Below are 24,742 nucleotides of genomic sequence, written 5' to 3'. Positions count from 1 at the left end.
CATTAAACGTGTTCTCTCGTCTATTTACCAAATTGTATAAAAGCGAAGTGTCTACTTCAGTCAGGGGTTAGATTTGCAAACTCTCACTGATAGATAAATTATGAAACCTTTTTAGTTAGAGAGAATATTAAATTAATCATGATTTCACATTTTGAATGAAGTATCCATGTATTGAATCAATAACTGATCAGCTCATGGACGTTTGAACTGGAGTTTAGTTTACTCTAGTACGTCCACGATCAGTTCAATCAGTCATAGCAACATTGCTTTGACCCGGTCAACGCAGAGTTGTCTCTGGCAAGTGCCGGTACCGTGCGACGAACTCGCCACCTATTCGCACGCGCACGAACTAGGGAATTCCCTAAATACAATATGACGTCAGCAACGCCCAGCCGGCGAACGTATTAATGCTTCGAAATAGTTCACAGATATAAACCGTATAACTTTGAAAATACGATATATCAACTTAAATCGTTCATATTCTATGCGAAAGACCGAACTTTTAGGTAATAAAATTTGATAGTTCAGTTGAATTTTAGTTTTTGAAACGTGTCAGACATTGTCGCGTATTGAGACGGTTCGGTGTGTAGGTAGTGAATAAACGCGGCGGGATTTTCTCAGTCTATGACTCCGACTCTCAGCTCGAATTCGACTTCGTTCGGCGAGGATTATATTCGAATATCGGTGATTATTTCGACGAGGGCCTGCGACAATTAGCGGCCCATCACAACTAGAACGTCTACTGCTAGATAACTGAGGAATTATTTCGGCTGATTCGCTACAGGAGAAGCTGCGACCGGGTCTAGAGACATCCAGGTACGTGCAATAAACAACAGACATTATCGATCAGTCATTCCTCTCTCTATCTCAACCACTCCGCGTCGCACAGAGAGAACTCGCTCGCAGTCTCAACTCACTCGGTATTGTGTCTCCTCTCATCTATTCTTTTTACTAGGCCAGCCATTTACTGGTAGAGTTTGCCTCTTTATTTATTAGCGGATGAATTACATAATATACCCATATAACACTACACACTACTAACTACTGCTCTTGCGTGAATAGATGGTAAATTATTTGTTGGAACGCCTGCTATTCATAATAATAATCGCACGCATAAAAAACGAATTGTAGTGCACTGTCTATATTAACGCCCGGATTATAAAAACGATGTCTGGGAGGGGAGACAATCGAGTTTCTGCTGGATCACGAGAATCTTCAAATCTCTAATTTCTTCATTCGTAAATTCAGTTAGGCCTAGGAGTTTGTGGGAACAAGCCCTGAATTAAAATCCGACTAGGTATTCTAATATAGAAAATTTTGCACTTTTAGACAATTTTTCACGTGTCAAGATCGCTATTCAAATTTCAAATATTTTCCAACGGTTAGGCTATATTCAAACTGGATTGAACTTCACATTCCAAAACCAGCTTATTTATAGGCTATATGCGTTTGTTTATATTTGAACTCATGATTTCGAACTATTGCGGGCAGTTATTGGACTGTGCAGCATTGTTCGAATGATCTAAATTTACTAAGTTTTCTAGTAATTGTTTTGTGGAGCACACATTTTGTCGAGAGACGACAATAAAACAACACGTGTGACGCAATGATGATCACACATTTGAAATGAATTGCTACATTGTCTGTATTTCTGTATATGACGCGTGTATTGCGACAAAAACCAAGCACACGTTGTTTATATATGAGAAAAACTGTAGTTATATTCATACAGTGAGATACAGTGAGACTCATACACAGAGCTAGTGTTTTGAATTGCTCAGAGACATCTGCTGCTGCTGCCAGGGTATGACTTAAAGATATTTAGAATTAATGAACCCAGTTCCTCTGTTTCGAGATAAAATTTGACTTTTAGAGCTTAGAATATTTCATCGCAAATGAATGGAACTAACAATCTTAATTTTGTTGTCAAACTAAGCGGGAAAAAAGGTGGAACAGGGTCCAGGACTGTGGAACTGGGTTCAGAACTGTGGAACTGGGTCCAGGACTGTGAAACTTGGTACAGATCTGTAGTACTCGGTCCAGGACTGTAGTACTGGGTTCAGAACTGTGTGAATTAAAATCGATAAAATTGCTTCTGTTTTGTTTAATTCAGTTAAATCTACTAAAAAGGAAGAAAGTAAAAGAAACCGCGACAAAATGAGTGCGATATTTAAACAGTTTCGTCGAATGAAACCGAAGGACAGCAGTCGTAAGACTAAATTAGCACAGGATCTGTTACAATTCCAAAAAGTAAGTACCAGTAGTTGTACAGTCTCACAGCTCTACTGAGATCTTCAGCTGTAGCTAATGATTGTTTTGTTCCTTAGACCCATTTCAAGACATGGGCCGATCTAGAGAGGGACTAATGATACTTGTGTAATCTCAAGCGCTTTATTCATTTTAAGGAGCAAATTGTTGTCGAGTAAATAAATCTAAAAAGAGCATTTTGTGTGAAGCAAATGTAGAATTTCATTTTTTGATATTCTTGAAAATGATATTTTGTCGAAGTGTACCATTCTGATTTATTTGCCTCGGAACAAATTCGTTTAGACCTTCAGATCCTGCGTGCATGGATACGTTTTCTATAGAATCAGAATCTTGGTTCTCCAGTTGTACTGTTGTAGGTTGTTGAGTTTGATCAGAGTGTTTATGAATGCAATACGCACAGCTGTGGAGCTGGTTGTGTTCGAGTGACTGTGTGTTTACTATTTCAGGGGTTTCATATTTATAAGTTTGTTTAATTGTATTATTAGTGTACGGATCATGGATTTCCACACAAACCGTCAGCTCTTGCCTACGATCCTTCCCTCAACTTGTTGGCGATTGCCACCAAGACCGGCGTCATCAAGATGTATCCTTTTACAGCCCGAGCTAAAATTAATTTCCTTATAATCGATATTGAATTTCGTTTCGCGGTATTATGAAATTCCTTGACGCGATCGAAGCTTCGGAAAGCCGGGGGTCGAATTTGACAATGTCCTGGAGAGCGGTGAAACGGTCGGGCAGTTGATCTTCCTCCCAGAGCAGGTGAGTCAATTTTGAAATTGCTGTCAGAATAGTCGTCAACGCATGCTTCATTGCCGGGAATCAGGAAAAGCTTGGGAATTTAAACTCACCACTAAAATTCTCACCACTAAAATGTTGACGTCCCCGTAGCATGCTGGTAGCAAGTCTAATAAGTGATATTTTTTGGTTAAAAAAATTCTGGGCAATTTGTCTGTAGATTGTTGTTATGTTTGGCGAATAATGATGAACTGCTATCATGTGACTACTTATAGTCTTGCTGCTACAAACCATGTTTCATACAGAGACCACATTTTCATTTGGCAAAATTGAAATATCACCCATGAAATACTTAGGAAAAAACTTGAGAATTGTTTTGTGGGAGCAATGTCTGAATTGTTTTAAAAAAATTTCAGGGTCGACTTTTGAGCGTGTGTCGCGACAACACGGTTCACTTGTGGGAGATCAACGGCAGTGATTTGGATCACGTTCGAACATTTACAATGGAAGAAGGGTACGTTTGAACAAGTTACATAAGATAACCTTTAGTGGTTACACATGTTTTTCAAACACCATTAATCATCACACAGTATCAAATTGAGTCATATACTGAGTAAGAGATAACGAATAGTAGTTTAAAATCAATACATTCTTGGCAACGGTTTTGAATTGTGTATCGTTCTCTGAATTCGTGTATCGTTACGCTCTCATTGTCTGAGATCTGTTGCCGTCGTCGTCGCGCGCGTTACTTGAGAGATGAGTACCGTTGCCGCTAGCAACATGCGATAAACGCTGTAGTTATCGATAGCTAATCGTTCTGTCTGACCTAACTACGCTTTCGGGAATGAATATTGTTCCATTCTTTTCGAGACCCAAATGGCACGGAATGAATTTGATACCATTCTTGTGGGTGATTACTGGGAAAGATACCCGAAAAAGGGGAAGTTACCTATAAAAGTAAAAAAGAAAACGATATAGGCCTAACAAATCTTATAGGCTTGATAAGACTGTTAGTAAAGTGGTTGTCAGTCCCAAGTAGAGGATTCTACATTAGATTTCTATGATGTGCAGAAATTTCCGATTCTTCCGTATTCTGGCAGAACTCTTCTAGAATTTCGATTCTTCCATATCTGTGGTGGCAGAAAGAATATGAAATCTTCCAGAAGAGCAAAATAAAAAAAGGCCTCGATAGGCACCAGTTTGGTGTAGAAATTCAATCCTTATGAAATCACTAACTCATAACGATAGTTTTCAATTGATAGGCTTTGTGATTTAAATTTGTATATATCGTAATAAAATACAATGTATGTATTGTATTTAACAGGAGACTGATGGAATTGACTGTAGCTTGTTTAACAGCTGACGGTAAAACTTTATTGTTGGGCACCGAAAGCGGAAACATCCATCAACTCGACTTGGAGAATTTCACGCTGAAAGCAGACGCCGTTATCTACCAGGATGTCGTCATGCAGAAGTACGTATGAACAAACGCCGCCAGTGTTTTATTATTACATTTGTGAAAAGCGATTCGCGATCATAAATATCTGAAGAGCGCGTTACATATTCTATATAACCATCGTTTCTCTATAGAAGTCGTGTAACAGATACATGAAATATGCATATAATTAGTAGAGAGAGAGAGAGCGAGCTGTAAATCTGTGTGACTCTGATTACTGTATAATAAATGATTCATCTCTAACTCTACTGAATTATATATATATATATATATATATATATATATATATATATATATATATATATATATATATATATATATATATATATATATATAGTGTTCTATATTACTGGTCACATTATAATTATATTCATCACTTGTTACATGACAGCAATTGCTACAATTATAACCTGATGACTAATACTTCTCTATATCATGTATGTATATATTCGGTATGTTATATTTTCAGCGTTCCGGATGAATTTAAATTGAACCCTGGATCCGTCGAGGCCATCGAAATTAATCCTTGTACTCCTGATAAGGTTAGTTCTCGTCGAACAAAAAGCTTCCTCGACTGTCTTTACGAGACTAACTTCCTCAATTGTTCTAAATACCGTGTACATTATTAAGTGCTTGTTCGTCGAAGTGATATTTCATCGAAAATTTGATGATGGCGTATTGTGTCTGGAGATAATTTTATATTATTTTATTTCGGGCGCTCACAATAGAGACTGGGATTCCCCCATATCTTAATGCAATCGACACGTTGAAAATGATAAGCTCAAACTAGACACGTCTAGATTAAACTTGTGACTCATATATTGACGTTAAAAATTGAAAAACAAAAATCAAATTATACAAGTCTACCCTTAGCAAGGTCCCTACGACTACTTGATTCCCTAAAAACTCTTTCTAAACAGAAAATGCTTTTAATTGTGCTTAAAACTCCTATAATTTGAGCAAAATGCCCAAATCTAAGATACTTCAGAAGTTGTACAGTAAACTATGCCTCAATCGGTGCAGATGAAAACGGAATCTTTTTTTAACCCAATTAGGCGGTTACCGAAATAAAAACAGAGATGGTATAAATGATAGAAATTTGCTTAGAAAACCATTGAATTACTGGTTTACCGAGATAAACAGTACCGATTTAGGAAGAGTCTACAGTAATTAGGATATGAAAGTGATGCAGACACATCCTCGAAATCTGAAATTCTCTCCTTAAAAACTTATATCCCCAATGACTGATTTGTTGGGATCTTTAGTTGAATATAGACTTTTTTCGTTATCATTATATTGTCAAACTACATAGATGTGAAATGTGATAATTAATTCAGATTTCTCATAATGATGAATATTCAGTATTTTTAGTTCAGGGTTTGTGATTGAAATGATAAATGTTTCTGTTGTCGTCATTAGGTTTTGATCGGTTACAATAAAGGCCTGTGCGTGTTGTGGGATATGACTCACAGTCGAGTTCAAGGTCAGTTCGCGTCGTCTCAACAATTAGAATCATTTAGTTGGAATCGAGACGGAACTCAATTTATTACGTCACACAATGACGGCAGTTACATCAACTGGCCGACAACAATCGAACGTGAACCGGTGAAACCAAGTGAACGAACTGCTATTCCTTACGGTAAGAGAACCAGAGTACCCTGATACCCGAGTACCCTGATACCCGAGTACCCTGCAGCTACTATGATATACTCTGTGCTGTTGATACCCACCGGGGCTGTCCTGACTACCACTGTGCTATTCAATTTGAAGTCTTTACTACCACTACTATTTGCATGAGTGCTTGTAGTAACCATTCTTTATAAAAATCTAATGTACATCAAAATACGCTTAAAAACAGAATGGTTTCTAGTTCATTTTCTATTAAAGAAAACCTACTGTTTTGAATATAGAGCTCAATTACTCCTGAAAGTTTCCAAATATGCTCAAAATCACATTTTTCTATTAGACTTGATCCGTTTTTCGATGTTAAATTGTGATGAAAACCACTATGAAGATAGATAGATTGTGAGGTAGTCAGGTTAACCTGTCCTGACCTGAGGATTGGCCCTCACCCCAGCAGTCCTCTGCTGCCCGTGGCTATGCGGGTACCGGGGGTTGTCCTGGGAATGTTGAAAATCGGGCTAAAATATTCGCCCTGTGTTTCATGTAACAGTGTTATTCTTAATTCTGATTTTTAGGACCATTCCCATGCAAGCCGATCACCAAGATTCTGACCAAACCATCGACATCAAAGTAAGTTTGTCTAGAAATGAAAAGTGAATCTCCCGGTATTTTGAGAGCTAAGAAAATAAGTTATAGTCTGTAATGGCACTCTAAAATTAGGGCAGGCCCTGTTTGTTTGAAAGCTCAGGAGGGCCCTTACGAAACCAATGACTACTCATCTCATATGCTTAATGTATTCAAAAATGAGCTTCTTTTGTCGTTAAATAGTTTAGAATCGAATAGTTTAGAACCCATGTATTTTATCAAATTGATAATTTTAAAATATATGTAAATCTGTAGTTTTCTTGTGTGGTTCACCTAATGAAAGATATGATCCCGAAAAAATTCATTTCAATAAACTCTAAATACTGATAAGATGAAATTAATTGTATTGATTGATAGTTTCCTGAACTATTACCTACATTTTGAAAATGAATTAATATGCGATATTGTAATTTTGTAGAGAGCCGTTTATCATATTTTCTGGCGGTATGCCGCGTGCGAGTTACGACGATCGTCACACCGTAACCGTCATGGAGGATACTCAACACGTCGTCTTCGAAGTCACTTCGCCTGTTATTGATTTCGTTACCATGGATAATGAAGGTATTGTAGAAATTACCGTTGAATTATCTGAAATTCAAATTGGCCCTGCGCGTTACACAGCGCTTTAGTAATTCATTCGTATTGTTCAAATCGTGCGTTTATCAAATCAATGAAGTTATTCGGATTGAAGAGAAATAATGAGAATGTATTCATAGATTTATTAGAGAATCAACAAATCTAGTCATAAATGATTAATCGTTATTTTGCTGAATCAACAAAAATTAAAATTAGCTAATCATAATTTTACTGAATCGACAAAATCATTGAAAAGGCTTTAAACTAGTATTTTATTTATACTGAATTTTAATTCTAAGGGTAATGCTCACAATGAAAGGATTTTTAATCTGATCCAATTTGATTATGTGCAGATTGAATTCTGCCTACATGCAATGCCTCAGTAATTCCAACCTCAATTCAATAGTCTGTTGAATAATGAATTATAATGAATAACTGTCATGGTCACTTCGTAAGCTGGAGCATATGTAAGCTTGATTCTGATTGGCTGGCTTCTTACTATCCAAGTCACCTGACCTAGGGTTAGGGTTAGGTGGCAGTCATGAGTGGCTGTGATGTCACTGGTTAGCTGGCAGTCATGAGTGCCTGTTGTGTCACTGGTCACCTGACCTAGGGTTAGGGTTAGCTGGCAGTCATGAGTGCCTGTGGTGTCACTGGTCACCTGACCTAGGGTTAGGGTTAGCTGGCAGTCATGAGTGCCTGTGATGTCACTGGTCACCTGACCTAGGGTTAGGGTTAGCTGGCAGTCATGAGTGCCTGTGATGTCACTGGTCACCTGACCTAGGGTTAGGGTTAGCTGGCAGTCATGAGTGCCTGTGATGTCACTGGTCACCTGACCTAGGGTTAGGGTTAGCTGGCAGTCATGAGTGCCTGTGATGTCACTGGTTAGCTGGCAGTCATGACTGCCTGTGATATCACTGGACAGCTGACCTAAGGTTAGGGTTAGCTGGAAGCCATGAGTGGCTGTGATGTCACTGGTCACTTAGTAGTCTACAGTGATTGAGATATATGAAAGTGATGTAGACACTTATTCGAAGTTTGAAATTTTCTCCTAAAAAACTCCTAATATCCAGGAATGACTGATATCTGTAGGAACCCTGTGTTAAATAAAGCTTATTTTGTTTGCTATTATAGAAAATGGCAGTCCACATACCCTGATAATCCTTGCTGAAGAAGAGATTGTATTTATTGATTTGGTGACGAAGGATTGGCCTACGTTCCGTCTGCCATACCTAGCCAGCATGCATTCATCAGCGATCACCTGCGCCCAGCATATCAGCCACGTTCCCGAGGATCTGTGGAATAAAATCAAAGAGATCGGACTCGGTCAGGATTCCGGTCACAGCACCCTGGTAACGTCCTTCATCGAGATAATCCGTGTAAATATCTGGCTGTGTAGATAATGTATGTTAATTTATGCGTATGTCATGAATGTTAATTAATAGGATTGGCCGTTAACCGGAGGAATCAATGCAGTTGAAGACCGCGACAAAGATGCACGAGATTTGCTTCTCACCGGGTGAGTTTTCATTTTCCTGAAATAAATGGACCTAATATCAAAATTCATTTAATTAACCATGGGAGGTGAAGGGTTTTCGAAACATCCACTCACAGAAAATGAGAATTGAACAAATTTGATTTTTGTAGACACGAAGATGGAACTATTCAGTTCTGGGACGCGTCGACCCCGGCCGCCAGCCTGCTCTATAAACTATCTACGTCGACTATATTCACCGACGATGTTGCTGCAGATTCAGCGAACGACGGAGAGGAAGAATGGCCACCATTCAGAAAGGTATCAAAATCGAAAAATGATAATCCGGTTACGGATCACTAGATAGAAGTCTCTAATTTTGAGTCAAAATTTACATTTCCAAATCGATTTGAATTTACTACTAGGTGCATTAGTGAGTGGTTATTTCCACAAATCCTCCCATTAACTGAAGTCATCTGAATTTCTCGAGTCCCAATTTGTATTTCCAATTCGACAATTTACTAAGCAAAAGTCGTTTCTTTACTGAAATCATTTCTATTTTGGAGTCGTAATTTAATTGAAGTTGTTGATATTAATTAGGTCAGTACGTACGATCCGTTCAGCGACGATCCTCGTCTAGCGATACAGAGAATCGAACTGTGTCCGTTGAGCGAGACCCTCGTCGTCGGGGGCAGCGCCGGTCAGGTCGTCATGATGAACATCGAAGGCGAAGAGACGACTAAAGAGGTCGCCACCGTACAGAGTAACATCGTCAGCGATCGCGACAGTTTCGTCTGGAAGGGACATCAGGCCCTGGAAGCGAGATCGGGCGAGATTAAATTCGCAGCCGGATTCCAGCCGACGGTCGTGTTACAGGTGTTCCCACCGGCAGCTACTACAGCTCTTACATTCCAACCTGAATGGCAAATGTAAGTTATTTCTGCAATTTATTGAATCTATTGAACGGCTGCATCTGTTCTTCTAGAATCTGGGGAAAAAAGTTGAAATCCTTGTATTATTTTCTTGTGAAAAGCAATAAAACCGATTGAAAGGATATGAAAATCCCAGAGTTCTTCAATTAGACCCATGAAAATGTAATATTTACCTAAAACTAAAACGTTGTATATTGTGTATATTAGACTAGTAGCAGGAACGGCTCACGGATTCACCGTGTTCGATTACGCGCAGAAGAAAGAAGTTCTCACGAACTGTACGTTGAACCCTGAAGAACACGTGCAGGAATCGTCGATGTCTCGCGGCAAGAAATTCAAAAAGTCGCTGCGCGAATCGATCCGTCGTCTGCGCGTACGTAAGAGACACGGTGGCGCCACCATCACCACGAAGAAAGAGGCTGGATCGCCGAAAAAGAGTCCATCGAAGAGTCCGTCGAAAGAGGATGCGACAAAGGAGGAAACTAAAGAGGAGAAAGAAGAAGAAAAGAAAGAAAGGTAATGAGAACACCGGGTTATCTCACCAGATGGCGTGCCAGGCAGTAGGACAACTCTTAGCCATTCGTTTAATGTTAGGAAATTGTTGATACAGATTTTAATTTAATCTCGAGAGAAATCTGAAATCGTTTTTCTAGCGCCACCTGGTGGATCCTCGCTGGGTGGCTACTTACCTGGAATCAGGAAAACTTCAGGAAACTTTCATTCCTATAATCCTCATCATTTATGATTTTGAACATGATTTTTTTCAGTCCAACTGAAGAGGAAAAACCTGCAGAAACGAGCGAAGAGCCAGTGAAGGAGGTCGAGAAGAAGGAAAGCGAAGAGGAACCAGCCGCAGCTGCAGCTGAATCGGAATCCGCTACCGCATCTCCGACCGAAGACAAGAAAGAAGAAGCAGAAGCAGCTGCGGCAGCTGAGGTGAAACCGGAAGAGAGAAAGATCGAAGCTCGTGCGGCTGATGATAGTATGAATAGCGTCGTCAGGTTGTTCCACTTCGCTGAAACATTCATCCTCGAACGTAAGTGTCTTTACAAAGATGAAAATTCCAGGAATTCGGATATTGACCAGGTGTTTCTTTATCAATACGTAATTCATAAAGAAATGGAATATTTTAAACCTGAAAATTCTTCAGATTTATTCAGAGGGATTTTTGTGTTATATCATGGAATAATCTGGGTATTTGTAAATATGTAGAAAATGGAATTTTTGGTACATTGTTGTTTGTGCTGGTGACCAAGTGGTACAAGGAACCTCTTTGATTAGAAATTATAGTCCCCGCATTCTATATCTTACAATCTTACAATGGGTCCCAGAAAATGAAGGAATTTTAGTTTACCTGATCCGTAAGAAACGTTGTTTTATTTGCAGCGTCGACTCATCACCCGAGTTTATGGGTCGGAACTAACGGAGGATTCGTGTTCGTTTATAAACTGGTGATTCCTGAGGGAGAGAAGAGAGCCTCGGAGACCGTACAATGCGACCTCTGTAAGTTTTATCTCCAAGAAATTGAATTATATTTTGTTGAATAACCAGGGTTTGTAGCGCGAGTCTTGGAAAATTCCGATAAGTGTTTACTTTTTGTGTAAAACTTAGGATAGAGCCTGATAAGCGCCTTATTTACAGGCACGGTCCTGAAGGTGATGAAATGGGACAATTTAGTCGAAATTTAAAGTAGCCGATTTTATTTTAAATTTTGACTGCAAATGCTTTTTTTATGTCGTGGCTTTGTCATTGATTTACAAAAATGTTGTGAACTTAGTATTCATGAAATAGTGTTCGACTGCTGCGGACTTTGACAAATATGATTTGAAAATCTTTCAATCAACGATATTGGATAATTACAGGTAAAGAGATTAAATTACGACACCGCGCTCCGGTTATTGCTATCAGCGTTCTCGACAAACAGGGACACATTCTACCGAAATCGATTGAAATTACAAAAGGCATCGCTAAAGAAGCCGATATGTCCGGTGGGCATTCATTGTTGATCTGTTCCGAGGAGCAGATGAAGGTAAGAAAAATATAAGATCGTTATTATCTGGGGGAATCTAAAATAAGCCACTGGAGTGAAAATCGAAAATATCTATTTTGTGTTTTAGATTTTCTCCCTGCCGAACCTAAAAGCTAAAACCAAGCAGAAGATCACAGCTTTGGACGGATCTCGAGTTCGTAAAATCGGAGTTGTTAATATCTGCAGTCGAAATGGTACGTATCTCTATGCCTATATCTCTATCACATGGGTGCATTTCACTACTAAAGTGCCAATTCTTATGCACCAAAAACTAAGAAATTCCTTAGGAATTTTGTGTCGTAACATTAAAAACTCAGGGGATTTGTCAATATGCGGAATGTGGCCAACCTGCTGAAGCCTTACTGCTATAAAGCGCAGACTATTACAATCGATTTGTGAATTAACATCTGTCAGAATCATGTGATTGATTATTGATGGTGTTCTTCCAGATGAAGAGTATATTTCGTATGGTATTTCTACGTTGAGCAATCTCGGTGAAGTGAGTCTTTACACGATTCCGCATCTGAGTCTGCAGAGCAAAAACAGCTGCATCAAGAAGGAAAATCTCATGTAAGTGAAACATTCTTTAATCTGTGTACAGTTATCTCGGTTAAATAGTCTCTATTGAGTCTCGCTTTGTACTTCTAATTTAATTTGTTGAATGTTAAACCTTCATTTGGAAATAAGTTGTTGATAAGAAATTCTGAAAAGCCTCTTAACGAATCATAGTATAGTTAAGTATATACAGCTATTGTAGGCTACTCGAGCCTTTAAACCTCATGAAAATCAGAATAATGAAAATCTGCGAAAAATTTAAGAGAAGTGTCTCGTCAAATTCTTATGCCATATACCGTAGAGCTCAGAATTTATACGCGAACTGTTTTAAAGTTTAAGAAATCTTATTCTAATCTGTCCAGAAAAATTACATTATCTGAAAATCTTGTCATGAAAAAAAATAAACGCCAGCTTTTAGAAGATATGAAAAAATTGTAAAAATTTGCGAGTGTATAATTGAGAATGTATTTACGTATTTTCTAGCGGTATTTCGTCGTGTGTATTCGATCAATATGGACAAGGTTTCTATTTGAGTTCGCCATCAGAATTCACGCGTTTCGCGTTGACGACTTACCGCGCCGTTAAACCGGACTGCAGCGTCGAGTTGAAGGAAGGTATGAGACCTCCGAAACCGGAACCCGTCGAAGAGACACCAGCGACCAATGAAGAAGACAAGTAAGACAACAACTTAATTTTTTCTCGGAAAATTGACACGAACTTGAAATCAGAGAAAGTCGAGGAATTTTCTTTTCTTTAAAAAAATCAGCAAATTTCTTTAGAAAGCTAAAATCAGAGAGAATGTTTTTAGACTTAAATGTCTATAAAACTGCCCCCTGGCAATTTACCAACTTCAAGGGTCTGACATTGACTTGACCACCGATGTGGCCTGCAAATACCTCTTAAACAGTAGAACCAAGTTGGGCAAAGACTGGTCTTAAATCTAAGCTTTGACTGTGGAACTGGTCCATGAGGCGTTGATTTGACTCTCATATTATTTGCCTTTCTAACTAACGCGTATAGAACCGACGGAGCTGCCGAGGGAACAAGTGGAGAACAGAAAACAGACGATGTTGAACAAGTGACCGAGGGCCTCGAGAAATCTACACTCGACGATTCTAAAGCAGAAGATACACCGGCTACCGATATTACTATAGATAGCGTGAAAGAGTATATGACTTCATCCAGGTATTTATACGTGATTTTAATACAATCACTGGTCGGCTATAGATCTCATAATAGGCTTATATTTGAATCTGTGACTTGAGATGCAAGAACTAAAGGGTCCTGTCACATTTTTGACATAATGAGGGTTTTGAAGATTTATCAATTAGTTTAGGGCTCAGGCGGAATCCTTGAGGCTAGATGCTGGTCAGCAGCCGGTTCCATAGTCATAGCTTAGACTTGAGACTATCTAAGGTCTATAGCCAATCTTACAACTTAAGACCAGTCTTATGATTTAGAACCGCATTTGACTTAAGTCTTGGCTATGAAACCGGCTGGTGAAAAGGCCAGAAATACAATCATTATTATCGAGTTGTAAGATTGGCAATAGAATCAAGATGGTCTTAGACTTGTCTTAAATTTAATTTAAGCCTTGATTGCTACTGAGCCCTGTTTAAAGTGTAGTTTTAAAGGACTCCAGAAAATCCAGGCTGTTGTAGGTTAAAGCCAATGCGCGGCGATGTGATTTCTCGTACTGACTTGTGTTGTTATTTAATTAACAGTGAAGCTCATACATCTGTGGTTGTTGAACGCACTACGGTTCAATCGACCCGTACGATATCATCGGAATCAACTGAAAAACAACTCGACGGAACAATTACAGTATCATCGACTACTACAACCACTACTGAGGAGATCAAAGACGGAGGTCAGTATCTCCTCACCTACCTACTTACCTAATCAGGGTGACCACTTAACCTCAAAAACAGGGACAAATCGGGGAATCAGAAACAAATCAGGGAAACTGAAGGAATTTGACAAATTCTGACAAAAACCTGAAATACTCTGGGAATTCACATATTATTATTGACCGCATGATTCTCAGCGTTTTCAATAAGAAATTAACCAGCCAGGTCCCTTTGAAAAACAGGAGGGTCCCATAATATGTCACAGTCCCTGAAACGAAAGCTGGTTTGAAAAAACAGGCGGGTCCTTTACAAACGACAGACAGGTCTGAGACCTGGGACCTGGCTCTTATTGAAAACAATGATTCTTTATCAATACGTGATTCACTTACCTCGGGTAATTTAGTGTAATCATGTGGAAAAATCAGGGGAAGTGGCCACCCTGCATCTATCTACCTTACCACCTCTACTCGCCATCTCAGTTCCATTGTTCTCGCCTAGGATTTAACGGTAGGCTTCGGATAAACGCAGATATTGCGCTTCATTAGAACCATACATTGTTATTGTAATTGATATAGACCTATCATCCAACTATATGTCATAGATTTCAAATTTAAGGGAAGTGTCTGAGGGACACAACAGATAACTGCAGAAGTCAATTCGATCGTATCTATAAAGAAGGACGATGTATTTCTGGATAAAGAAAAATTTGTTCAGAATCATATTTCTGATAATGTTCGCTTTTGTTTTCAACGAACCAATTCTATTAATTCAACCTTCTATGGACTCGGCTTTCACCAGCTTCCTGCTTTACTCTTCTGACTCAACAAGTAAAAAATAGCAACCTTATAAATAGGAAGTATAAACATTTGAAACGTTGGATTTAACCAGGAACTGCAGAGTCAGGTCATTGTACCTCACAACTGGGGATCCCCACTTCTGCCATCTATTACATAAACCTGGTACTAGCTATCTCGGGGTGTATCTGACCTTTGAATATTGCTGGCACTCCATCAGTTTCATTGCTGCAGCACTGAAATTCTTTTTGCTGACACTTGATAATAATCTGCTTTGTTTTGATGCATGAAAATTGTTTTTTTTATCGGCTTATTATGAAAGTTGTTGTGTTGGTTTATCCTGTATGTTTGGAGCACATACCTGCCTACCTTCCTATCTGCCTACCTACCTAACGTAGCTGTCTAGTTACCTATGTAGCCAGCAACCTCATAAAACGTTGCAACAAATAATGGCCTAAGTCAGATATAGGTGGAACATAGTGCATATCATTAATGTGCATACGTATGGGTTTGCATTAAGGTAAATGTTAGTTGACTATAGTGTGCACTATTTTGACTCATATCTGACTTAGGCCGTTGTAATTGTTGATATTTGTTTTGCTGCTGTGTGGCTGAACCTGCATGATTCTGATAACAAAACCTGGGAACAAACGTGGCTCAGATGATGATGATGCGCTGGGTCGGATTTATAATTAGCATTGCGACGAATTGTAAAATTTGGTGTTGGGTTTAGATCGAATGAATGATTGATATTGTTTGTATGTTCGTGAATGATTCTGCTGCATTATTTTTGAACGCGCTTTATGTTTTTGTTAGATACGGATATAAAAACAAACACTACGTCCGAGACGTACGTGGTCACCGACGACGACCCAGCTGACCTGAAGAAACAGTTAGAGGCTAAGCTGAACGATATCGAGGTGAGAATTCGCGCTGTTATATCAGAAAAGAGTTATTCTTCGTAGACATATTGCCGACGGTAAATGCCTACCTCAGACAGGGGTCAAAATTACCCCAATGAGAGTTTTCGATATGACTCTGATTGGTTCGCAAAATGTGACATGCGATTTACATGAAAGATCCAGAAAGTTTGTAAATCCCCTAATTGCCTTTAATTGGTATGATGTATGGAGCAACATTCGGGCAATGGTTAGCGAACAAACTTTATGCCAGACCCCCTAGTGTTTGCAACCAAGATGAAGCATAGATATTCAGAGCAGAATCGGTTATCCCTACTAAAGATTACTGAGTGAAAGGATTACTCATGGATTTAGAAACGAATTTACTTTATATTTAGAATAGTAAAAGGAAGTTAATCAGAGAAAAGCTCTGTGCATCGTTTGTTAAAGAATTCACCCCTAATCAGGGTTGAAAGATCGCTTATATTATTTAGATATAAATTATGGGTAAAGTTTAATGGATAACGATCCATGGAGACGAGTCTTGCATGAATTGATCGAAGAAGCTCGAAGCATGCGCGACCCTTCTAACAGGGCTGAAAACTTTAAACCATATAAGCATGAGCGCATATATACACAGCGTTAGTGAACTGTAAGATATGATGTTTAATAAGTGTGTGTATTATTTAAATACAATGCTGCACCTGTATTAGGAGCAAGCCGATGCTGATGGGTGAATAATACTAATATTATACTATTCTCATCATTATATATATATATATCTGTGTTCATTCATCTATTCTTGCACTTTGTTATTTATGAAATGATCTGTTCGAGTCTTCAGTAGAATCTCACCTCAATATCTACTGCGGTGTTTTGTCTATTTTTTTAATGTTCCGTCCTCGGCTGTTTTAAAAGTTATTCGTTGGTTTTTAATCACTCTGGATTTTAATCGAATTCATTTCTTCATCGTTTGAAGTTGGTTTCGGCTTCGAGGTGTCGGCGGGTTTCAGGATTTTTGGAAACTAAGATTAAGGGGGTTTGTTCACGGCTGTGTGTACCCCTTCCTGCGTACCTTCCCTCCACATTCAGCTGGGTCTCCTACCTGTTTGCTGCATTTATGTAATCATATTAACCTGATTTGCTACAATAGAATGATCCGATAATCAAAATTCAAATCAAATATCAAATTAATCTGCTTTATCAATGCATGGCAGGCATAATAAACATCGCTGCTTGAAAATCTGTGCATAACTTTAAAAGAAAAAACTCGCGCTTTTAAAAGTCGTTTTTCTTTGTTGTGTTATTTCAGACGCATGAACCAAACAACTGCGTATCAGATGAAATACCAGCTTAACGTCGAGTAGAGGAGAACGAAACAAAACGCAAGAGACAAGAGAAAAAGACCTGATTCGTAATGACGCGAAGACAAAATAACATAATTATGAAAATACATGTAGATTTACTTTAGTAGCAGTTTTAGAACATTGAGACGTTGATGTAATGTATGTAAATGTTGTCTATCGCTTTGATTCGGTCAACATGAAGCATCATCATACCATAGTAGTAGTAAATATTTGCTATTTTTACGCGCGTAGATTATTAATAACTGATTAATTATTTAGATTCGTTAGATTCAGTTGAGATTCATTATACGTCGAATCGCTCGGTAGTGTTTGATTCATTGATTCATTCACTCAGTTGTTTGATTCATTGATTCGTTAGTAATGTTCGATTCACTCTGTAGTACTTGATTCAATGATTCACTCTGTAGTTATTTTTGCGTGCGTCGTGTAGCGGAAATTTTCACACTGAGCTTTTCTAATTTCGTAACGCAAGAAATGAATGATTTATCGAATATTGCATTTTGTCGATGGGGTTTCAGAAATTGATTAGTATGTCGTTAATATCATTGTTGTCTAAATGCGTACTGACTGATCAATGATTAGTGTGTTCTGGGAGGGGATCTCTAGTATATACCTGTAATAATAATCGGGCAATAACATCTGATCACATACGTCCCCCCTGCCATCTACAAGCCTCTGATCAGTAATAGTCTAGTAGGTCCTGGTTGTGTCTACGACCCCCTGATCGGTAAAACCTAGAAGGTTTCACCTATCGGTAGGTTCTAGGTTATCGCAATGATTGGCATAATATTGGTGATAGTAAGCATACACCGCGCAGGCCTTCTCTATGTATGTCTATGTAACGCTGCTGGATTTTCTGCTAATCCCGCTGATTCCGTTAAAAAGGGGGACGTGGATTTAGGGATGTTAAATAGTTAATGATCTCGCGTCTGTCGTGTTGTCGCAGCTGCCCGTGTCGATTCATACATTGAGATAATTCTCGTGATACGTGAAATTAAACCGATGATAATGACGATGATATTTTTGTGTTTTTTGCTTTGTAAAATACTGCTTCCATTACTCGCGATTGTACTTTCTTTATCTCTATAGTGCGCGGTAAATGTTATCAATTTTTAATGATAATTAGTTCTTGGTCGTGATTTGTCGTGTTGACTACATCGTCCCTCGGCAGGGATTCGAACCCGATGGTGGCATGGCGAGACTCAGCCACGGCACGAACCCCTGCCACACTAGACCGCATGCGCAGGTACATGCGCGGGTCTGCTGCGAGGGAACTTGCGGCGTCAATCAGATTGCTTGTTGTATAATCACCAAATTTCACGGATAAACTATAAATTGAAAAACCCATGCGAATATAAAACGTGATTTGTGATTGGCTAATGCGTGGCGAGTCTCAATGCCATCGGGTGGGAATTCCTACCGCGGTAGGATGCGTCGACTATCGCTTTTCAGCACGTGAATACTCGAAAAGTAAACGGTATATACGATTTTTACATTGACGAAAACTGAAATGAACGACGCACGTCGTCGTCGTCGTTGCGTAATCATTTTCATTTTCTATGCACAAATTCTGTAAACGTCGTCGATGTGTGTAGATTTTTACACGTTTCAATTATGAAGTGTTTTACTATAAAACTGATGGTTTAATGACGATGTACGGTATGTATATAGATATATATATATATATGATATTATAGATATTTGGTGCAGGTTAGATCCCTACTCCTGCCAGTTCATTTTTTCGCGCATTTTCATTATTTACCTTTAGGTGCTTTAAACTGTGTCGCGTATAGCTTCTGATAACTGTATTCTTTACCAGCGCAGTGTCGGTTTGGAATTTTGTAGTATGTTTAGGGTAAAGGCGACGTTCTGCGAGTGTTAATGGGCTGTTTTTTTTTACCCGCGCCGGAAAGTGCTAAATCGAAAACTGTTCTTCTTTATTCCTCGTCGTAAACAGCTTTAGTGAAAAATGGTCACAGAGATTAATAAGAAATGTTAAAATTGCGATTATTTCAAAAATTGTTGATGATTTCAACTACTAAAAATGGCTTCATAATTATAACAGATGGATACCAGGGGGCTAGTTACACAGTCAAGGCTTCGACTTAAGCCTAATCTATTCTATAACCATTCTAACAACCAAACAAAACCACAAAATAGCCAATCAACAATCTGAACAGACCAGTCTTAAGTTGATTTTGGCTCTATGAGCTATCTACGAAACTTAGGACCAGTCTAAGCTCATTTTGATTCTATAGTCAATCTGACAATTTAGGACCAGTCTAAGCTCATTTTGATTCTATAGCCAGTTTTACAACCAAAGACCTGGCTAAGACTATTTTTGGACTAATGTCATGACTGTGCAATAAGCCCCGATGTGTTTACGCGGAACTGTTAGCAAATGTTGCTATCTAAGAATTCATATTAGCAGCAGCAGCAGCAGCACGGACTGTTTCATATTGATACATGTTCTCTGAATATATCATGTTTCAATGGAAATTTAAAAATGAAATGAAATGAATTTGATCTTATTATTATTACACTACAACTCGATCTATTGTTTCACATGTTTATAACTCGTGGAGTTGAGAATGTTTATAACTCGTGGAGTTGAGAATGTTTATAACTCGTTGAGTTGAGAATGTTTGCCGAGTTCATGGCGCGTTGATGATAACATCTAACTACAGCTGATCGTCCGTATGTCGATTCTATTTTATCTAAATTATTGTAACTATTTTTTCGCGTATGATGATTATTATTCGCAATGGTACGACAACTAAAGAATTATTTTTGTGATTCCGAAAAGAAATGAAAATTTTACTTCTCCGTGTGATTGCGGACACAAAGCTCATCATCGTTCAAATTTCGCACAGTTCATCATTTTCTGTATAGTGTTAGTTCATTTCGGGGATTGTTTGTTTTGTACCGATTTGTGGACACTGTTGCTTTATGAAAGCATTGTTTATCGTATTAATGGCACCAGTTTATAGTGCGCATTAACAAACATTTTTACTTCTGCTTGAGATAATGCATTCTCTTGATTATACATTTCCATTGTTTAAAATTATTTGGAGAAAGTGATGACGGCAAAAGTATGTGAAGCGCATATTTGACGAATTGAGGAAGATTTTGATGCGAAAGTCTACGTAAACTTACGTTAAACTTGTCACTAGATAGATATAAACATTCACCGTGAAAGAAATCGAGAATGATTTAATACAGTTGTTGTACGCGTTGATTTTGACCGAAAAATGACTTCGCATACTTTTGCCACGGGGTTAGTTTTTTGCACAAAAAAACATTTAACGCCTCAATCGATTTAATCTTTACGTTATTTCAGTTCTTATCTTAAGTCATGAGATTTTGAGTTAATCTGATTTTGTGTTATCGGGCCCCGATTGCTTCGTTGTCTGGGCTGTTTTTGTTGTCCTTCGCCCCTTAAATTTCTTATTCAAGCATTTAAGCGCTCGTCAATAGCTGTTGTTTAAGTTGTTAGTATATCGATACGGAACTACTACTCCCCACTTAACGCATTATTATTCAACCCCAGATATTTTTGTACTTTGGTAATAAAATGAAACCTTTCCAAATTCGATTTGCATTTAACATTCGTCATTTGGACGTTTGGAAAAAAAGATTGCTAGTTTTCGTTAACGATTTAAAAAGTATTTTTGTAAACGCGTACACGGTACGTTCAGTCGTTGTGCGATTATTGTGCCATCCCCGGCCCGCCTGCCGGGATGTTTTTGTTAACGGTTTCTTGTGTATAAAAAAAAAGAGTTGACGAATAATGGTTAGATTTTATGAATCGATTGATAAATTAACGTCCAAACCCTTGAATTCGACCCATATTACACATAGACGCCATCAGGGTTCGTACATATGGTATATATATATATATATATACACGGTGCACAGTGGTCATTGCGAATGAGTAAAGCATTCCCTCCTTGAGTGATATTCAATCAATGCATGTCTTTATATTCTTTCTATTTCCGAAACTTACGTTTTTATCATTATTATATAATTGACTATTATCATAGAATATGTGATGCTGTGATCGTTTGTTATATCCTGATATTCATCATTGGTTCATGGTATCATCTTCTTATAATTCGCTTTACGTGTGTGTGTGTGTCTATGTATAAAGATGAACGACTAGTTTACTATAGTCTACACTAATAATGGAAGCTTCAATAGCTTCCCTTACAATAAATACATGTAGTCAACTTCATTGTCGAATTCTCTATTTGAATAATATTCGATGTTCCATTCATTCATTCATTTATGCATTTATCTGCCACTGACGATGGCACCGAGTGGAAGCTACCCTAAACTCCGCGATATCAGATCTGAAATATTTATATGGATAAAACGAATTAAATACCGAGCTGTTTAACCACCAACCCGAGCCGGTTCATATTCTATGTAGAAATGATAAATAGATGTATTTTTAATAATGTTTTTCACCATCTAGAGCTTCAGCGTTTTTTGGTAGTTGATAATGGCTGGTATTCTGGGGTAGACTAGGGTGCCAGGATTAGGTACTAGGAGGGTACCGGGAGTTGGATCACCGATTGGTACTAGGGTGCCGGGATCAGATCATTTCCCATCTGGTTACACTGAATATAATCTATTTTATCATACGATAAGATCATCGATCAGCTCTGAATTTATAAATAATCATTCTGTCGAAAATTCTGTTGTCTGATAATATCATAAATATAGTAATATACGAAAACGATTAATAGTACAGCGATGATCTTCCGTTCTTAATGAGAAAAAAAGCTCTGGTCTTTGAACAAGATTGTCCGCTTTGCATGAAGAAACCGTTAGTGTAATGTAGTAGAAGTAAACTCCGACTCGCGGCTTCGAATTAAATGTTTAGCTTTTTGAAAGTGATGATGATAATAATAATGATGTATAGTAGATATAAAGGTGTAATGATTCTATAGTTGTAACGCAACAGCTTTCGTTATTGTTTACATTAATCTATATATCTGTGTATTTCCAGCTTGGTATAAAATTGAATAAAAAAAATACTGATCATAATTAAATGATTGATGATGATGATACAAATACTGATTGTCTTCAAAATGCTGTGAGTTTAAACGCTAAAGAAAAACGAAAGTTTTTTCATGTCAACGACCTATTTGACCAAATAAATGACATTTCTTCACAATAAAACATGGCTTGTTATGATTTGATTATTTCATAGATGAGGAACTACAAACATTGCAGTCTATTGCAGCTGGGTTACTTCCCTTCATCAATGTCATGTCCTCAAGGGAGGCCCACTGTTTGTATGAACTATTATCAACATGCTCAGGTTCCCACCAATATTCTGATTCCCAAAAATAACGTTCATTATCTGATTAGAATGAAGTCCAGTGATCCATCTTGAATACATGCTCTAAATCCCAGGAGGAACAGGTAATCTAGAGCCACTAGTTCTACAGTTGGGTGATTGAGGATTCTCGTTTGAACAATGGTTACCACCGTCACAAGGATCACAGCCGGGCCCAGACAAATTAAAAAGCCAGTTACATGTATCTCATAAACCCTGAATAGGCAAGCGCCAAGGAAAATAGGGTTCTTGAACATTCTCCAGAGAAATATTCAAAGGGCACTTCTTTGACTGATGGACTTGCCTCTCTTGGATTCATCATACGTACCTGTGCAGCTGGTGAGTTTTGGCTCCGTGCCAATACAAACAAATCAGGACATTAAAACTCTTTCCATATTCTAGAAAAGGACAATCAAGCCCCTCGCCTGTTTATGGACTGAGTGACTAGAGAACCTGCCCTGTCCTAAAACATTAAATAGAGTTATGCCCAATCATTGATTACGATATCTCAAATAATTGTAAATCAGGTGATTTGGGACCCAATTTCCTCAAAGTGACTGCCAAACAAATATAAACAATGAGTCCATGTTTCATAATGAAGTAATAATTTTACTTTATTTGCATAATATATCCTTATGATTGATTGTCTTGTACAATGTATTTTAGATCCAGCAAATATTACACAATATTTTACCTCATTCAAGAGAATTTCCCCTGATTATTATAATAGATTAAGATCCAGATGTGCATTCAAAATGATTATAGTATGAACTCATAGGCTGGGGACAAACTTAGCTGATTTTAATATTCTCAAGTGCCTTCCATCTAGTTCATGTTTATTCATAGTTTCAAGTACAAACTAACATTACGCTCTTAAATTTCAAAACACCAGCTGTCAATAATTTATTGCAAATTATTGTTCATTCCAGATATTTAAATGAAGAAAATATTGTGGATATTCATTATCTGAGAATCTACACACAAAATATCATATATCATTTCATACTTAGCACCAATAAACCAGTTCATTCTACATGTTTCATTCTCGGAAACACGTAAACAATTACATAATCTAAAACTAATAAGTTAAATATTTACATCATTACAAAATACACACATATTATAGAAAATCATTATCTAACCGATAACCAAGCAGAATTAACCTGATGTGTGACAGAATTACATAAAGCTGAATATCCTATGAGGCAAATATTGACAAACCAGACCAGGGGCGAGAGTCTCAGATTTGACAGCAGTAAGACCATCATTGGAGTAATCATTTGTCAAATGTTTACAACAATGACCATCCTTGTTCGATAGCCAGTCTAACGTGGGATTCCTACCCACAAGTTCAAATCTGCACAATGGATGAACATGTGGATGACCATCCACATCAACTTGGGACTGAAACCCATCGTGTATACAAATCCACATTCATGATCTGAATATGGAACTTAGCATTCAGTCCGTAGATGAGATTATAACCCTGGTTCACGCCGATGATCTATCAGTTCCTCATTCAAAAAGTAGACCAAGAGAAAATGCTAGAGTCAGTCACCACTTAAGGTTCGGGCCCAGTTGTACAGTGGTGATTATAGACCAAAAATAGTCTTAAATTCAAGTTGTTAGATTGGCGATAGAATCAACTACCATCTTACGCTGGTCTTAGCCATGCCCCGAGTCAAAATCTTCCTCAGACTGACACATATATTAGGTCTTTGGAAGATTAGCAATTGTTCTGCACTCAGTGATAGACAGTTGATAAGACACTCGATATAAAAATGAACAATAAACTTTTCTTGGATACAATTTAAGAATAACTATATGTAAATTGCAATACGATCGGCCTTCATCTTCTATCAAATACATATCAAGAAAAACATCATACAGGCATTTTAGGCAATATTTGACATTCAATGTATGATATATACGTGAGGGGCCAGTTTTATAGACTGGTATTATCTTTATCTCGGGTTAAGCTCAATTTCATTACCCAAGGCCCAGTTTCACAAGAAGGATTAAGGCCTAAATCAATTTAAGATAAACTGAATTAATGAATTAAATAAATCGATTTAAGAGTTAAACCTTTTTGTGAAACTGGGCCCAGGGCTAACTCAATTCATTTTCAATTGAGTTAACCCCCATCCCCAACCAGGTTAAATATAATACCTATCTATAAAACAAACCCCTGA

The 24,742-nt window shown here is 37.9% G+C and overlaps 1 protein-coding gene across 1 annotated transcript; it reads left to right on the top strand.

Moving 5' to 3' along the window:
• Positions 1-600: 600 nt before the first annotated feature.
• On the top strand, positions 601-22,390 carry LOC141904258 (LLGL scribble cell polarity complex component 2-like). The gene is made up of 26 exons (XM_074792827.1): positions 601-816; positions 2,114-2,250; positions 2,754-2,851; positions 2,946-3,027; positions 3,420-3,517; positions 4,328-4,477; positions 4,929-5,001; positions 5,879-6,098; positions 6,658-6,712; positions 7,146-7,288; positions 8,438-8,655; positions 8,749-8,822; positions 8,951-9,098; positions 9,378-9,706; positions 9,917-10,225; positions 10,477-10,745; positions 11,096-11,212; positions 11,572-11,738; positions 11,827-11,932; positions 12,188-12,308; positions 12,777-12,968; positions 13,314-13,478; positions 14,018-14,163; positions 15,754-15,857; positions 16,550-16,569; positions 17,149-22,390. The coding sequence occupies exons 2-26, from the start codon at positions 2,158-2,160 to the stop codon at positions 17,201-17,203; spliced, it is 3,552 nt and encodes a 1,183-aa protein (XP_074648928.1). The 5' UTR covers positions 601-816; positions 2,114-2,157; the 3' UTR covers positions 17,204-22,390.
• The last annotated feature ends 2,352 nt before the right edge of the window (positions 22,391-24,742 follow it).

The sequence above is a fragment of the Tubulanus polymorphus genome, chromosome 4, assembly GCF_964204645.1.
Source record: "Tubulanus polymorphus chromosome 4, tnTubPoly1.2, whole genome shotgun sequence".
NCBI lineage: Eukaryota > Metazoa > Nemertea > Palaeonemertea > Tubulaniformes > Tubulanidae > Tubulanus > Tubulanus polymorphus.
Note: the sequence above shows the minus strand (reverse complement) of the source record. Positions and strands in the feature narration are given on the sequence as shown.

Coding starts and splice junctions, on each gene's coding strand:
- LOC141904258 (XM_074792827.1), top strand. CDS start 2,158: ATGAGTGCGATATTTAAACAGTTTCGTCGAATGAAACCGAAGGACAGC. Junction 4,478..4,928: donor CAGGATGTCGTCATGCAGAA/GTACGTATGAAC, acceptor TTATATTTTCAG/CGTTCCGGATGAATTTAAAT. Junction 7,289..8,437: donor CGTTACCATGGATAATGAAG/GTATTGTAGAAA, acceptor TTGCTATTATAG/AAAATGGCAGTCCACATACC.